Source organism: Corvus brachyrhynchos, unplaced genomic scaffold (genome assembly GCF_000691975.1).
Source record: "Corvus brachyrhynchos isolate BGI_N302 unplaced genomic scaffold, ASM69197v1 scaffold80, whole genome shotgun sequence".
NCBI lineage: Eukaryota > Metazoa > Chordata > Aves > Passeriformes > Corvidae > Corvus > Corvus brachyrhynchos.
The window spans coordinates 5,887,472-5,905,661 of NW_008236769.1; the positions used below are offsets into that span (position 1 = coordinate 5,887,472).

At 35.9% G+C, this 18,190-nt stretch overlaps 1 protein-coding gene across 5 annotated transcripts in view; it reads left to right on the forward strand.

The window, feature by feature from the left end:
• The window catches only part of RAB28 (RAB28, member RAS oncogene family), a 57,991-nt gene that overhangs the window by 13,047 nt on the left and 26,754 nt on the right, over window positions 1–18,190 (forward strand). For all 5 annotated transcript variants that reach the window (XR_001859790.1, XR_001859792.1, XR_001859791.1 and 2 more), the window contains exon 4: window positions 2,963–3,092. Coding sequence is in view for 2 of the 5 variants with exons in the window: in XM_017727612.1 (XP_017583101.1) it covers window positions 2,963–3,092 (130 nt within the window). In the remaining 3 variants the exon portion in view is untranslated. The remainder of the gene's footprint in view (window positions 1–2,962; window positions 3,093–18,190) is intronic.

Consider the following 18,190-nt stretch of genomic DNA (forward strand, 5'->3'; position numbering starts at 1 on the left):
AGTTCAGTTTTGAAATAACACTGCTGCTGTTTGCGTGGTAAATCTTTCAGAACCACTCCCATATCTTACCTGTAATTGCTGCCCCTACCCACATATTTAGTTTAAATTATCTTTAAAATCTGGCATATGCTACATCATAAATTGGCTTGTTAATAGGAGTACTGAAGACTCTACCTTCTCCAGGGAGCAGCAAATAATTTCTGCAATATTCTCAGTTTCCAGTGACCTATTTTTGAAAATGCTCTATAATTCCAAAACAAAAAGCACTCACATATGCACTAATGTAGGCAAAATGTCTCTCTCTTACTAGAGTGCAATTATGCAAGTAGGGACTATTTGCCACGTTGCTGGAGACTAGAGAATCAGTATGCTGTTCTTGGCATGTTGTCTACCATGTGTTTCAAACCTTTTTCATGGCAGGGAAATACACTACTTTTGTGTAAAAGTGCCAGTGTTAATTTTCCTCCTTAATTCCTCACACATAATAGGGAAACAACAGCTTTTATGCTATTTGGTCTGTACTCCATATACTGTAAGTTTGTGGAAAATATGATGTATTTTTTTGAAAGCAATTATGGGATTTCTCTGTTAAATAAAATAAAGGTAAAATAAATTTTAGCCATGGGGTTACAACCAGTCCTTCATTAATTATCTATGTCATAATAAGTTGCTTGTAGAGTGCTGTTGTGGTGAAAATCTAAGCAGAAAGTGTTCTTTATGACCTGGATGCCATGCTACCTTTTTTGCATCTCTATGATGTTATACCTGCCATCTTTGTTTCTTAAGTGTGGCAAATATTGAAAAGACTAAAAAAATGGTTAATGGAAGAATGTGCTTTAGAAGCAGTGTTTTAGATCACAAAGAAAGGGACGAAAAGGAAGTTAGGTCAGCTTTAGTTACAAACTTTGTTAAATGATTTCTTCCATGGTGAATCCACTGTGAATACCCTTTCATCCAAAGGGGTAGGTAGGCTACAGTTGTCTAGAGGACATGAAGCAGAGTACATTTTGATGAAGAATTAGTTAGAAAGAGTTGGCTAACCTTAAATGCTCACACTTTCTTATTTTTTTTTCATCTAACTTTGATTAGTGCTGAAGATGGTTTAGATAGTCTGCTCTTCTGCAAGCTGGTGAGAGAACTCAGCAGCTGGTGAAAGAAGCATTGCTGTGTGCTCTTTCTCATTTACAACTTTCAGCATTATGGCTGGCTTTTTTTTTTTAACCTGTACCATACCTATCCTTTAGATTGAGTTTCCTCTTTTCCACTGAGCATTTAGTAACACAAATACGACCTTGTTAGAGCAGAACTTAGATTGTGAAAGACAGTTACATATATGCCCAGACATTTGGGTAGTTATAAAAATAGGAGAAATTAACTGAGATTAACTTAGAGATGCAAGATATTAAGGAATAAATTGTACCAAAGTTGGAAGAGTGAAGTGGATGTTTAATATTAGATTTGATTGGTAAAGAAGGAAAGATAGCAAGGGAAAAGTGGGGTGTCATAATTCTTAATTTCCTTGAAGGAACTGATGAAAGCTGTTCCTCAGAAATTAATAGCAACTATGTAAGTATAAGGAAAAAAACTCAAGTTTGCCAAGGAGTTGTTAACATTGGAAGAAAAGAGATAGATTGGTATTGCTGTCATAGGAAAGTAGGAGTTGGAGGAATCTCAATAGGATCTGTTGCCTTCCTTCAAAGCTATCCATGTGTAATGACTTCCAGCAACCTTCAAAAATTTCCAGGTTGGTAACTGTAATAGGTGGTGTATTTCAGAGCTTTGCTATTCTTACAGTCTCCATAGGGATCTTTTTGTTTTGTTTGTTTGCTTGTTTTTAGTGTGTATCCTTGCTATAATCTTCTTGCATTGAGTTAAACCTGTTGCTACATGTTGTATTGATCACAGATTCCTAAGAAAGTTCAGGGTGGAATGATGTTAGGAGGTGAGTAGTAAAACACTCTCTAAGTAGGGTCAACTGAGAAAAGGAACTAGGCTGCTCAAGGATTTATTGAGTTCCTTCTTGTAAACCTCTAAGGATGGAGACTGAGAACCTCTTTGGTCAACCTGCTTTATTTTCCACATGGTGAAAAAGCTTTTCATTAGGTATTATTTGAATTTCTCTTATTTCAGCTTATACCCATTGAGTTTTATCCTGCCATGCACTACTGTGAAGAGCCTGGCTCATGGGTATGGGAAGGTTGCTTTTAGGTCCTCCCAGGGCTGCTTCCTCTCCATGCTGAAGAATTCGGGTTTGTTCATCTTTTCCTCATAAAACAAGTGCTCCAGCCTCTGCAGAGCAATCATCATCACTGTCTGCTTTGAGTATTTGTCACCTGTAGCTTGGCCCAAAACCTCTGAAATATATGGGACTCCTTTTTTGACTTCTGACCATGTCTTTAGGTTCTCTTTTGAAAGTTTAAAGCTCACCAATATTTCTTATTTATCTTCTACAATACTGAAGGAATGGAATCCGACCTTTATCACCGAAAGACAGCAGAAACATGACAGACAGTTTGCAGAAATGTAAAATTGAGCTGCCTTTTTTTTTTTTTTTCCTGAACAAGGAAACAATGAAACTGCAACTAATACAAGTTAAAATAAAAGTCCTTCTCCAGTGTAATTATCTTCCTATTAGTGTGAAATGCTATTTTGGGTTTTTCATAAAGCATATGCAGTTCGTAATATTTCTGATCTAACCAGTTGTGCTCTTCACTGTGTTGCCATTGTTTTCTACCATTGTAGTTTAGTTAACGTGAATTTGGAACACATGAAATGCAGGACAAATGCTGTGATAACGTGTATACTATAGAAATTTATAATTCCTTTAACTGACCCTCAAATGATAGGCTGCCATTATTGTTAATGCTCTATTTTATGATAATAATAATTTAGATTCATGCAAATCTTACCATGTTAAATCCTTTTACAATCTGTAACATTTTAAACATGTCTTTTTATTTAGGGTATTCTCTTGGTTTATGATATTACCAATGGCCAGAGTTTTGAAAATTTGGAAGACTGGTATAATGTGGTAAAAAAAGTGAATGAAGAATCAGAAACACAGCCACTTGTGGCCTTGGTTGGAAATAAAAGTAAGTTACTCATATTTACATATTAATTGAAATACTCTGGATGTGGTTTGCTATTAAAGAAACGACATAAGGTATATATATTTAGCAAATGCAGCTAAATACTATCTTGTGTATTTTTGCAGCATACAGATGACATATTTGGGTATACTTCAGGATTCTGGCTCTGCACAGATAGGTTATGGGACTTGCTGCATCATACTTTGCCTAGCCTGCAGCCTCTCTCCCTGTGCTCTCTCCCTCTCTCCCTTGCTTGGAGAGCAGCACACAGGAGTAGAGAGCAAGGTCACTCTCCCGTGTTTGAATTTGATAGGGCCCCAGGATATACCTATGGCATGCATCTGGAATGGAGAACTGGGAAGCATTCCTGGATGTAGTAAAAGGTATATTTCATGATTCTGTGTGTTAAGAGACTGCCGGATTAACTACTGGTAAATGTTTAAAAAACTACACAATGCACTAGGCCTAATACTTAGGAGTTGCTTATCAGACTTTTTTTTATGTTACCTTGTTAACAATCCGGTTTAAACCCAGAAGAGCAAAGAAAATTAAGTCTCTGTATAAACCGGAAAGAACTTTGAAGGTTCAAAATACACTCAAAAATGAGATTAAAACCAAACGAGGTTAGATGTTGGTGCCAAAAATTTGATATATTTTATTTAATAGTAAAAGAGGCAAGGAGAAGGAAAGAGAAAAGAAAGAAACAGAAGTGTGCATGGGGGAGCGGGGGGACAGGGGTTAGGTGGAAGCACATCACCCATCCGAGGGTCCCAACGACGTCTCGTTGCTCCCCTCCATCTGCTCTGCTGGTGGTGAGAGTCCCCCGTCGCTGTGGCCACTCCGCGCCACGCCGCCACACACCAAAGAGTACAGAGTCCAGTGGAATAATACACCTTTGGGCCAGGTGGGAACAGCTGGGTGCCTCCCCTGTCCCTTGCAACGCTATGGGTCTGTTGCATCATCTCTGGTTCAGGGTCTGGGGACACCTTTGGGGGGGAGGGCTTTGATGGGCCATGTCACCCCCTCTGTCCTTCACGTGGATGCGGCTTTTTTCCCAAGTGAAGGGGCCCTCAGCTGGGCTCCTCTGCACAGCAGAGGATGGGCAGTCACTGTGCCTCTCACCAGAGGCTTTTCCGACACACACCCAAAGGCTCTCTCCCTTACCCTTTGGGTCTGTGTGAGCCTGGCAGCTGATAGCCCTGGGGCTGTGGTCTCTACTCCTGAGGTGTTAAGCCTGTGCTTTGTGAATGTCCCCAGCCCTGAGTTATTACTTTATCTTATCTTCATCAGTGAGCAGTCCAGGGCCTCTCAGAGCCCCATTCAGGCTGTGGTGGTCTTTTCTGCAGCTTTTGTAATACAGTTTTGAAAGTCCTTCATGTTTAAGTCATAAATTGTAATATTTCAGTCTCTAACATACCTGTATACACATCAGGTGACTTTGTGTTGTTTTGGGATTTTTTTACCCTCTCCTTTTTGTGATCACATCAGTATGATATAACAGTTTTCTCTGACCCCCAAAATATAAATAATCATCACCTAGTTAATTTCCTAGTTAGATGGATTCCCAGTTCCCCTGTTTCCAAGTAAATCTTACATCTTAATAGAAACATCCTTATTGGCATAACTGATGTCTTGATCCTGGCTCTCTTACCCCCTTTTCTGCTGAAGATGATAAAAGCAACATATAAAAATTTTGGAAACAAAGTGGTAGAAGTTGATTTTTTTTTTTTTCACTTTCCAAGTAATTTGTTTCCACATTACAGTGACCATGTCATGAACAAACCTGAGAAAAGGACCTTATCCAGCAAGTTAGAATTGTTTAAAATCATTTGAAAACAATGTAGAGACAACGCTTTCATTCAGAACCATTAGCTGTAGTATTGCTACAGTGATGCTGTAACATTTTATGACATTAATTAGGAAAGACTAATTTCCTGTGAAGAAAACAGAGAAGGTCTTAGAGTTACAATATATATATAGCACTTCTGAAAGTATAACACAGACTGTATTGTACTCTAGCAAACCAGAGTCAATAATACAGATTCTGTTGAAATTCGAATTAAAAATATTTTTCAGTGGTTTCTATTTTGCCCCAGAATTTGACTTCCCAGCTGGAATTCTGTAAATCTTACAAAGTATTTGCAGTAAGATACACTGTAACATAGGATAAAAAATGTTCCTTTGCTGAACTGACACAATAGATGTAGAAAATGATACAGTGGTTTCCATTTTGAGGCATTTTATTTCTGTTGTTTTTCACATATACATGCCTGCAAATCTTTTATATCCAAGCATTTCCTTGGGAGCATATGGAAATAGAGTCTGGTTTCCTAGGTGAATTTTCATATAAAGGCTGACAGTGACTAGTGAAAGGGCTTTAATTTTATGAAAACAGCAGCCGAAGGAACTGTGCTTGCTGCCTTGTTTTCCTTCAGAAGCCGTGTATAAAGAAAAACAGCAAAAATATTGATTTCATGTGATGCTAAGGATGTTTGTTGCTGTTGCACATGTTGAGCATGCAGGGGATACTGTTTACAGAGGGTTTTTTTTTTGCTTTATTTTTATTTTAGCATGATAAAAGTTAAATTTTAGAAGTGTATTGGTTTTCTAAATTCTGTAGTAGGATAAGAATACCTAAGAAGGCTTCCACCCCAATACTAAAAAATTAGTGGCCTGTGAGAGGAAACTGTAGGCAGGTTCCTGTTGTTACATAAATAGAAAACAAGGTGTTTATATAGAAGCATGGTGTTGACTCTCACGTATTATGAAAAGATAAAACTACTGGTACTAACAAATTATTGAGGAAGAATCTGTTCAACTTCTTTACTTAGTAAGTGATAAGACACTCATATACAATGCAAGAGCAATAATAGGTTAAGAGCCAGGAAAAGCCATTTGATGAATTGATGAACTTACTTGACCTCATGCATCATTCAGGAGAAATACTCCGGTGAGTGGTTTCTGTCTCAGGATTTCACTTGGTTTTTTTGAGCTTTTGCTTTTAGGAAAATATCCAGGTAAGCTCACCGAAAGACTAGAAATGTCAATATCCACAGGCAAGTTATTCTAACACTTAGCTTTCTTTCTGATAAAAGCTTTTAAAAATTGCCAAGTATGCAGTTATTTTCATTCATAGCAACTGGAAAGCTTTGGGCCAGTATTTAGATACCTTGATAAGAATTTGGAAACTCAGCCTCTGTTTTGAAACTTTGGGCTAAAGTTAGTTCCTTAACTTGGGCTTAGGCTGTCCTTTGTCTGTTTCCTCATACTGATACTGTCTGAAATACATGTGTGTTTCTTCCATTTTGGGGAGATATACCTGGATTCTTTCTATGAATAAAGCTATAGCTTGGAAGAAAGCAAAAATATTTTTCTACACAGTATGATATAGAAAACTGTACACTTGAATTGTATTAAAGGAAAATAATTTCCTTGGGTAATTTTATCATTGAAAGTAAATTATTTAATATATAGCAGATATGGTGCATAATTGTTTACTACTGTTAAGTCATGCAATATTATAGATAATTAATTAGTGGTTTCTAGTATCAATTTGTAGTCATTCTGTTAAATGTTAAGTTTGTGGGGATCTCTTGAGTATTCCATAAAACTTGAAGAAATTGTTCGGTGCTGATTTAAATGAATCAGTGCTTGTTTTCACTGTTCTGGTTTATTGTACATTGCAATAGATTAGCAGCATGAACACAGTAAGCTGCTGTGTCTGTTGAAAACATGATAATTAACTTCAGAGTGGTGTCAATATATTAAAATGTCCTATTATGATTGTAAGAGATTACGAGTTACTCATGAAACATTGGAAAGGTTATTTCTACTTAAAAAGCTCCAATCAGTTGCTGGTCTCTCATCCATCAGAGATTTATTTGAAAACAGTAGAGTGGTATGAATTGACATCTAAATTCTGGACCTTCCCACCTCTCTTTTTTATTTTGTTTTTTCTTTTTTTTTGTTTGTTTGTTTGTTTGTTTTGTTTTGGGGTGTTTTTTTTTTTTTTTGTTATTCAGTAGTAGCTAAAATGAAGGACTGTCATTGCCCTAATTAATTTTTATTAAATAAAAGTTAATTTATTTAAATAATTTATTAAAAAAACTTGGGAGAAGAATAGCTTCAGAGATGCAGACGTATATTGTAAAGCCAGTACTTTATTTAAGGTGGCTGTAATTGGGAGGAGCAGAGCTTCAGAGATGCAGACGTCTATTGTAAAGCCAGTACTTTATTTAAGGTGGCTGGAATCCTCCTGGGTGCTTAGTTTCAGTTTTCATTCTTTTTTCCTTCCTGTACATTTTTTCTTTTATTTTCATAGCCTTTCCTACATGTTTGGCCAGAGAGAGTAGAAAACTGATTTGAATCAAGATCTTGCCCAGACCTGATTTCTGCACCTATGTTCAATTACCAGTTAGTTCTCTGTCTTTCCACAGGTTTTTGTCGGTGCATTTGGTGAACAACAGAAGGAATTATAAAATTTGATGTAGAACTATTTTTTCCTATTAATTATAAGTCATAAGATCTTAATAATCCTGAACTTTACAGCTGATACTGAATCTTAAACTTGACTTTCCTAGTAACTTACGTTGGGTCATTTTATTCTTATTTAAAATAAAGTATATTTGAAGTGTGCTTATTTCTGTGTTGCTAATACCACTTGAGTTGCACTGCTAATTGGGGAGTAAACCTTAGTGTTAATTTTAACTTGTTTTCAAGTTTCCATGCAATAACTTAAAACTTCTGTAGCTATGTTTCTGTCAAATACTTTGATTTGTATAGTATAAATGAAACTATAGTTATCAAGTGAATAAACTGTGTTTTGTGTACTTAGCATCTTTGCTTAAATTAGTTATTGATAAAGTGCAGTGATCACAATGGATCTTCTAGTCATTAAGTGTGAATTCGAGAGGGTTTACTGTGTTTTGTATGATTGATGTGTTTTCTTCCTTTCTACCTTCACTGTTTTATGTATTTTCTTCTGCACTAATCTATAAGCTGTCTCCTCAAGTGTCATACCAGCATTTTCAGTGGATATATTGTAAACAAAAATTAACCCAGGTTGCATGGGAGCTATACTCATTTTGATTTATAGCTACCAAGATGGTCTTAGGGCGGTGGTTATCTGTAGCTTATATAGGGGGTAGGAATTATCAGGTACCGGTGTATAGTGGCTAGATGAATTATTTCTCTTCTTAGAGATATTAACCAGATCCACTCCTCAATAAAGACTAATAACTCAGATTTTTAAACAGTCTTCATGACAGATGAGGGCACAGAAGAGAATGCATCAACAGTAATTAAGAATGTTGACCGTTTGTTCGTCTTAGCCATGATTAATTGATCTTGGAGTGCTATCTCTGAACAGGAAGTGGTATGCTGTTACATTGTGAAGTTTAAAGGTTACGTTTCAGTGTACCCTTTAACTTGCCTTTACATACAACATAAAATGTTTTTGCCTATCTTATCTGAGCACAGAAAGAAACATATTCCAGCCCAGATACAAATTAATGTTTGGTGTACAGTGTACTAATGTGAATCTGGCTGGTCATGGGACTTGCCCAGTCTGCTTTTAGACTCTGTTGCTGCATTATATACTTAGTCTCCCCAGTTGTACTCAGAAAATTTCTTCATTAATACTCACTTTGATATTCTGGCTTATTAAAATTCAGAGCTATGCATTCATTCTCTTATCCCTCCCAACCTCCCCCGGTTTTCTGTTCTTGCTTCCCGTGGGCTTGCCCTTTTTAGGGCCTTCACTTGTAATTATGACAAGTGTTGAGCATCTAATCCAAAGACCCCCGTTCTTTAGAGTCTTATGCCTGATTAAACTAAAGTTCTGTATGCCTGACAGCAGGTCTGGTCACTTGAGCCTTATACATGCTCTTGGGATTGGAGGGTAAACTACTTATATGTAGAGACTCCCTTAAAAAGAAAACCTTGTCCTGTGGTACAGTCAATTTACCAACTCATTTGAATAAATGTAGAATGATACCCTGTTTCAAAGTATGTATAGAATGTTTGTCTCAACCAACTTGTAAGATTAATAGAAAATTGCAGTCTTATGGATTTGTTTGTTTCAATGGTCAGGTAACTTTATTAAAAATTACTTTTAACAACAAACTTAAATTAATGGAAGGGAAAACTACCGGCACAAATGATCTTTTATTCACCATAATATTGTATTTCCAACCCGGTGTCTCTATGTGCTCTGTATTACTTTAGCAGTGGGAGCAACGTAGAAACACACAATTTGAGTGAGAAAATTACCTTGCTTGTCTGAGAAAGCATCTGTCTTGCAAGATTTTGATTCTAAATCATGCTTGGCTTAACATTAATAGTGCTGGCTACCATCCGTGCTGAAGAGATCTATTTAATTATGTCTGTTAAATTGCCATGTGGACAAGTCTACTAAACTGTGATTAGTAGAGCTTGAGCCTCAAGTACTGTTCTTTAGAAAGGATCTGAGCTCACAGAACATTATACAGAACAAAAGAGGGAACGTTTATTGCTCTTGTGTAGTATTTACCTTGCCATATTCTATTTGCTGTGAAGGGAAAACACCTGGCAGGAAAGATCACAAAGACCTGTGCATATGTATTCCATTCTGGCTCCGGTCTTCATGGGATTTGCTGTGCTAAATGTATCTGTTGCAAGGGGTTGCAAATCAGCCCATGTTTCGAGCCTTCTTCAGAATCCTTCACAAAATGATCTCTTAGGGGGGAAGGCAGTGAACACAGAAGCTGATAAGTAACCTGATTAAAGGCAAATTTTTAGACTTCTGGACTTTCTTACAGTGCTGCAGCCATTATTGAAGCATGTATACAGTATAGGTTTTGATGGTGGCTCTTAAAAACCAAGTGGCCTCTGCCAGAGTACCCATAAAAAAAAATAAAAAGACTAGAAAGGTCCTTTCTCTCATGCTGCTGAAAAGATAATTAATAATCCTTATCAAATGCCTGTCTTAAACCCAGATAGCATTAGTTAGTAGTGAGCTTGCTTTTTCAATCTGGGGTTCATTACAGGGTTGAAGCTGAACAATATACATGACTTGCACACAGAATATATATTACTGTCATACCACTTGTCTAAGTTTGAGATTTCTTTTAGCTAGACAGAGTTCTGATACACCTAAACAGGTGTAGTTCTATGAAAATTAATGAATTTGCATTTATTTGAACTGGGCCAGTTTAGGTATGTGCGAACTATTTGCAGAAGATATTTTCTCATTTGGGTTATACAGTGCTTTAACAAGAAAGTGAGAATAGTTGTGAGCTATTCCAACTAATAAGCAGTTCTTATGCTACACATTTTTATTTTAGTGACTATGAATAAACTGGTTTCTTCTTCCTACATGTCAAATCTTGAGGCTGCACTTGAGGTTTTTGTTTTATGCACTTGAGTTTTGCCTGCTATGACTAACCAAGAGCCACAACCAAGTTCGAGGACCTGGTAGACTGTTGTTAGTGTAGCTGGAGCTCAAACATCAGTGTGACAGAAGTGCCAGTAAATAATATATTCTCATTCCCTAACCGTTATGCTTAAATTCAGAAAAATCTGTAGAGGTGTCACCGAAAAATGCAAATAGAGGTAAACTGTTTAAATACAAAGGTTAGAACAGTATATGTATCATATTTTTATAATAATACACAAATGAAATGGTGAGAGATCTCTTACTGTTTCCATGGATTTTGTCTGTAGTTTATTTAGCAATGTAGACATACGTCCAATAAAAAAGATGCTGCATAAACTATAGTCCAGGCTGAATGTGCTTCTGTTTTTGGTTTAGGTAGAAATGTTTTTTCTGGCTGCGTCCTTCATACTTAGGTCTTCTTACAACAAATGGAAAGCCCTTAATTGTACCTAAGGGAATAGTTAATCTACAGTGGACATATGGTGGACAAAAGCTGAGTCTAGTAAATGAAAAAAATTATAAACAGAAAATGTGTGAATGTCTGCACAGTCTGAGAGTCATGGGAGATATTGTGCTGTTGGATTGGAGCTTATTTTAGGTTAATTTGCTATTCTTTTCTATTAGTATATTAATAGAAGTCAGTGGAGCATAATATACATAGTTTTAAATCCCAGTCAAATTCATGTCTGTTTTATTGGATTGAAAAAAATACTTGTTTTTAAAGCAGGACAGAATTTCTTTTTTTTTGCCAGTGGTCCTGCTCCTATCTTTGCCACATGACATAAATGCAGGTTTGATTTCATTAGTGGAGGGAAGCTCTCTGAAATTTTTAAAAGTTACAACTTTTGATTGGGGGCAGTTAATCAGTGTTAACCCTGAGCAGCTCTTGGGCCTTATGGATTCAAGCATTATATGTGGTTGCACTGCTCCAGCAAAAGGTTAAGTATTAATGGAAAATGTTCACAGCTCTTTTACTCAAAGAAAACATGTTACTTGTAAGTTTTCTTTTGATTTTACTTTTACAGTTACGTTGAATGTCTTCATTCATTTAGCCATCCATAAAGCAAATATTGTTGCACATGCAGTGGATAATAAGTCTTTTTAGGACTACTTGTGTGGTATGTCACAGATCATTAACTGCAAGTAACCACCTGACTTGAGGGAAGTCTGGAAGCATCATTACAGTGAAGTAAGCTTTTATTTCTGTATCACTGCAGCACATTGATTTGTAGGAATGTCTCCATTAGCTACTGTGGAAATATATTCTCATATATTATTACTGAAGGAAGTTGATGAGAGAGGATAACCAAATTTCGAGTGTGAATAGGGCATTAATATTAGGATTTTGGACAAAATGGGGAAAAAGACAAGCGCTATTGTAGCATTATTTTCTATTTAAAAGCTAGATAAGTCAGTAAACTAACCTTTTTTTAAAGCTTCAGAGTTTCAGAGTCAGACTGATTAATATAGTAACAGTTGTACAGTGTTTATGTGTACTCTGCAACTTCAACTGAAATGCATGTAGTAGTTGAATATATTTAATACTCTATATGGGCAGAAAGTGTGGAAGAGAAATTTATTCCTAATCAGCAGGGAAAACTTAAGCTTTTTCTATTTATTTTAGTGAACAAAAAAAAAAAAACCAACCTCTTATTGGAAGTAAGCAGTTATTATTCCAGTTCAATTTAGAGAATAAGGGATAGTCTGTGCTAATATGGGGAATAATCATAATGGATAACCTTCATTCTCTTAGTGGTATAGTATAAATGATGTGCATGCAGATTTACGAACAAAGAAGAAGAATTATGGGAAATGCATTGTATATATATTTTTTAATTGTGTAATTGTCATGTTTATTGGAGTTTTGCAAGAGAAGTGGAAATTAATGCTACCATTTCAAGTTTAGTCCACAGTTACAGCTCCATTCCTGAGATGTTGTGGATTTATGATGCCCATTTCAGTACAGGAACATGTGTACTCTGCTAAATGTGTGGCTTTTTGATAGAGCTTTAAGCATATTAAACACTTACGGTTACGAGTTCTTCATTGTTCCAGTATTTGAGAAGGTATGTCTTGATGAGGTACCAGTTGTGCTGCAGTTTCGTTCTGGTATCTACTTCAGTGTGTTTTATAGATCATTTAAAAAAAAATAAAAAAAGATATTTCACTACTTCTGTGTGTGTAATATGAGACCGTGAAGGTGTTACCATGGGAGTAACTACTAAGCCAGTATGGAACAGATCGCTCAGATAAGCCTGGTGGTTAAATGCAGACAGCATTGTTGTTATTGTTGTTATTGTTGTTATTTACACTCTGTGCTTCCAGCCATTGTGATTTGGAGGATAACTTCAAAAAATGCTTGTTTTCAAGAGAGAGATCTAAGACCCTGTAGCATTAAATTCAGTTAAAAATCAATTAAGATTTACTGAAATGTGTTGGTTAAGGAGGGTGGAGTACAGTCAGGATGAATGGTAAATTAGTAATCGAATTTATTTATTTAAAATAAGGTCTTAATAGAGGAGGGCTTTATTTTATGTACATTGCACATAGTTTCTGTTTTAAAAATACTGAGTTCCCTATGAAATTTTCGTGATACATTTTTGATTTTTTAAATCTATTTTTTTTCAGAAGTAGTGCTTAAGATAAACATTTCTGTTGTTTACATGGGTGTAAATTTAGAGCACATTTAGTGAGCTCCTCCAAGTTTACTCTGGTGTTTTCATGCTAGCCCCTAGTTTATAATATTCTTTTGGATTACCTTTTTTATCTGTATACTATGAGGGTTTTCTTGGGCTGTTAAGTATTGTCCAATACATTTACCTAATTATGTGTGGTAACAGGAATATATCATACTAGTATAATACTAGTATGTGATGGTAGAATTCATTAAAGTTTTGAAATATATGTACAGAAAGAGCAATAACATTAGCTCTTTCTGACTTTTACTGGAGAACTCAATCATACCTGGGTTATACCATTTAAAAACTGCCATCAGGACCATTGCTTTTTGTTTCAAATGCTAAACAAACAGTAATTTAAAAAAAGCTGCAGACTAAATAGTTGAATGAAACACACAGAATAGTAAAAGGTCTTGAGAAAGGCTTGCTTTGGAAAAATACAGGGATATAGTCAGTATGCATATTGAGAGTAACTTTAAATTGTTGGATTTTGCAACCAAGCTTTTTTTTTGGGGTAGATAATTTAACCTGAAGGCTGGAGAACCCAAGATTTGTACAGATAGCACACCTTTGATACTGTGGACAGAAAGAGAGACACTCAGTTCCTAAAATCTTACTTTATACATTTACAGGAGACTTTGGAAAGTAATTGCTGTAGGCATGCAGAAGGGAGTGGATAGGAGTTGTTGGTCACGCTGTTAAGTTGAACTGTTTCAAAAATATTTTTATGTTCTGCTCATGACACAGAAAATGGTGGCATTTTGGAGTCTACTTCTCAATCCCCCTTCGAAAGCATTATGGAAAATCTTGACATATTTTGTTGTGAAGGTGCCACTGCGATGGCTCAAGGGATGAGCATTTTTTATGCTTCTCTTCCTTCTTCATTCTCCTACAAGCTTTGCTCCAGATGCTATGGGTAGAAAGGCTATTTTTGTTTTATTTTTCCCGTTATATCTTCCATGTTGTAGGTCTGCCTTCCCCTTAGGTATGATAGGACTTCATGAGAGTAATGCACCATGGATACTGTCCAACTGGCAAATATAAACTTAGGGGAAAACAACAGTGTAAGACAAGCAAAAAACCCCTTCTCACGAGGCACCATACTGATCTTTTTGAATCAAACTGTTTTGTTCTCTTGGTTGGAATTTTTTTTAGGGAGTTAGTTTTATATGGAAAAAGGAATCTTTTTGAGCAGAAAAATAATTTTCAGTGCAATAAAAAAGCCCTCGTAGTTCTGACTGATGATTCTGAACTAGTTCAGCTGTAGAGAATTTCCAGAGTTTTTGAGTTTAATTCATTGTTTAATTCTAAGTATACTGTAGTGGTAGTTTATTTTAATAACATTACTCTGTGTACTTGCAGATGCTGGAGAAGAGAAGCCTAGTCTGCTTGTATTGTAATTCTGTGAGGTTGAAAATGGTTCAGTGTTAAGAGTACTGACAGTTCTTTCCCAGTAATATTCAGTAAACACTGCTTTAAAGAAAATTCCTAGAAAGCACTATATAAAGCAGTTCCAAAATATTTTATTTCTTACATTGTCTCAAGCTGCACAGTAGAAGTAAAGGAAACAATATAATGAAAGAATAAAGAGCAGTCATTGTAGAGATCTCTATTGCCAGCTAATATACCTCCTAATTAATAATTTTGCAGTTTTCTTGGGCTGGCTTTTTAAAGTACATGTGTTAAGATGACCTGCTCTGTAACTTACTCTGTAAGTTTTGCAGTTTTATTTTGGGAATGGTGTATACAAAAGTTTATTAGAGAATGGTTGCTAGTGCAGTTGCATGTTTCAGTGGTTGATCACTAGGGCAATAATGCTGGTTTCTGAGCACAGCCAGTACTTTTTCCAGCTGCTTTATAGTGATATCTTGAAGCTTAAAATGTAATCTATATGGGTAAGCCACAAAAGCCACTATATATTAAAGCAGACTCTGACAGTAAATCAAAATTGAACAGCTGGCAACACTACTAAAGTCATAAACTTATTTATTAAAAAAACTAAACAGAAGAATTATATTAAAAAGAGAGGAATATGTTCTACAGACCAGTGGATATAGCTTAAAACCTGGAAAGTGCTGCAGATTAAGGGCCCAATTTATGAACATCTGTTCTGGCAGTTTCTCTGAGATTCTCATGTTCTTTACAATAAAAGTGTGAAACATGTTTTTCCCCCCATACTAATCATGCTTTTCTGCAGTTCATAAAACTTGCATTGAGCCTTATGCAACTGGGCCTGTCTGCTTTACACACTTGCAGAGTAATTACTATTCATGAAAGAGCACTATAGCAACGTCACAATCCCGCTATATACACTTATCCTCACTTGTTCCAAGCAGTCTCATTGCCTTCAAAAGCACTGAAACAAGACTTCAGTTTCCTTCATATTTTCAAGCTTAGAGCATGGCAATGAACTAATAATGGAAGCAGGACACTAGAGAGCAAACTGCTCAGAAAAATATCTTGTATATTGTTTCTCTAAAATTGAAACGTACTTACAGATCCACTGTTTTGGTCTTTCACCGTCACCAAAACACTGTTAACTCCCCTTATCTCTTAATTTTGAAGTAAATGATCGTAGAAAGATTATTTTAATTGTGATGTTTACATGGAGTAGTACCCTACTCTTTTGTCATATTGACAGGTATGTGAGGATGAGCTTTAAGATTTGATCAGCTTTGAGAAGGAACTGAAGAATCATAAATTTAAAACTGAGTGTCTAGTTCCATTGTCAGTGGTACTGTTTGGCCTTTAATGTCAGTATGACCAAGATTTGTTTCAGAGATTTTAGCCATAAGCCTTGTTTTATAATTAGGCTTGATCTGCACAGCTCAGGTCATAATATTTTGTTCTCTGCCTCTTACTTCATGTCCAGTAATTCAGACTGAACTAGAACAGATCATTTTGAAAGGCCATCAATTTTTCTGAAAAGCAGTACTGACTGCTAACATCCTAAGCTCTGCTGCCATTGGTAAGCAAAGTCAGGTTCTTGACAAAGTCTGTGATTAGGAAACCACCATGTAGAAAGAACACTGGGAAAACATGCAGTAAAACCACTTTCCTTGTCCTTAACAGATTATATTGCTTTATTGATGGAAATGGTTACTTTTCATTTGAATGCTTTATTTTCATTTGAATTTGATTACTTTCACTCTGTTATGCCTTATTTATTAGGTTGCAAGACCTAAAAAAAAGCTTTTGTAGTTGTTTAACCTGAGGGGAACACTTCCAGCTAAGAATTCTCAGGACAGGAAAATTTCTGTGTACCTTTGGGAGCTACCTTCTCGTAAGTTTAGGCTCATACTAACTGACAGTAGGGAAAAGAAAGGATTTCTGGTAACCTTTGGACAAAGAAATCTCTTGTAGTAGGAAGGCATTTTCTGTTTCTATGCCAGCCATTTTGGAGCATTTTATAGCATGGATGCATCTCTGTCCTACTGGTAGTGTGTATCCATTTCTGAAGTTACTTGGCCAATTTTTTCTCCAGCTCACTTGTGGAATATTAAGCAACTGTATATTTCAGCAAAATGTATATTGGTCACTGATAGTTCCTTCTGTCTTTTCATTGAGTGATACTCTTATGGTTAGTTTATGTATATTTGTAGTGCTGAGGACAGTACTATTAGGAACTAAATCAAAAAGTGACTTATAATCATTTCATCATTATGGAATTTAAGTTTCCTTTCTGCTCTAATACAAAACGTGAATTTTTTCACTCTGAATCATTTTATCTGCAAGTGGTGTACGGTATATTAATATCAGTTCTTAAAGCATTAGGGTTTTTTTTGTAGAAGGGTCAGAAACATTTATGCTATATTTGCTATATCATTGTGTTTACCTGTGGTGAGTTTTTATTTTCTACTTTTGATTTCTTAAAGTGCACAAGTGTAATTTATGTGCACCTGCATAAAATGTTTCACCTGTGACTGGGGTTTCATTTGTTCAACTTGATTTGTGCCTTGGATTTAGCAAGGAGCTAACACAACAGAAATCAAGGCTTTGTATCATCAAAGACAATATCCCAGAGGATATTGTCCCAGAGGAAACCCAGGAAGGGATCCAGGTTGCAATATTTTTTATTAGACCTAACTAGAATGTTCTGGATTTCTGGTTTTGATTAGCTCAGATTTTCATATTTATAGTGACCCTCTTGTATGTGGGTGGACAAGGGAGGCAAACAAATGACTGCATCACTGTAATTTTCCATCTGCCTCTCTCTCTTAGGCTCTGCTGTCCAGGCTGGATTACTTGTCTCTCTTCTTCCACTTTTTCATCTTCTTCATACTCTTTACACCTAGTCCCTGGTGCTTGGTGCAAAGGGAATGAATGCTCTTAGTGTTGTTGGCTTTGTTTTCATCCATAGATGACCTGGAAGTGTTGCTTCATCAGCCCAATATAGACACAAAGGGTTTTTTTGTTTGTTTTTGGTTTTTTTTCTTTTTCTTTTCTTTTTCTTTTTTAATGGTTATGTTTTGAGAAGTGTAGCTTACTTTGCATACTTTTTCACTGTATTAGACATCTTATAGAAGTTCTTTGAATAAACTTGATGGATGAACTACTAAATTCTTTTGGTTTAAGTAGTAGCTCTATTAGTGTACTGAAGAAGATTGCTTTTGGAGCTGTTACCATCTACAGAGTACATAATCCACGTGAATTAATGTGGCATTTCCTTCATAATCCTATGAATTTTCTGCCTTAGAACTCCTTTTATGTTTTTTTTTAAGAGCTTTAGTAGAATAGACCTTTAATATGTGTCGATACCCAGAATTGTTATGTTTTCATAGTGTGCTTTTGTACTTAACATGTACAAATAGAAATAAACTGTGGCGTTTTTATTCTTTCTGTGGGTTTTTTGTTTGAATTTAGTAACTAGTGCTGTTTATTAAGTAATTAGGCCAAGAAGGCAGAATTTTTATGAGTATGCTGGTGCTTAGAAATGGAGACTGCTGTCTGGTGACACTTTCAAATGTGGTTAAACCGTTGCCTAGTTGACTGGTAGTTGCTTTAGTACT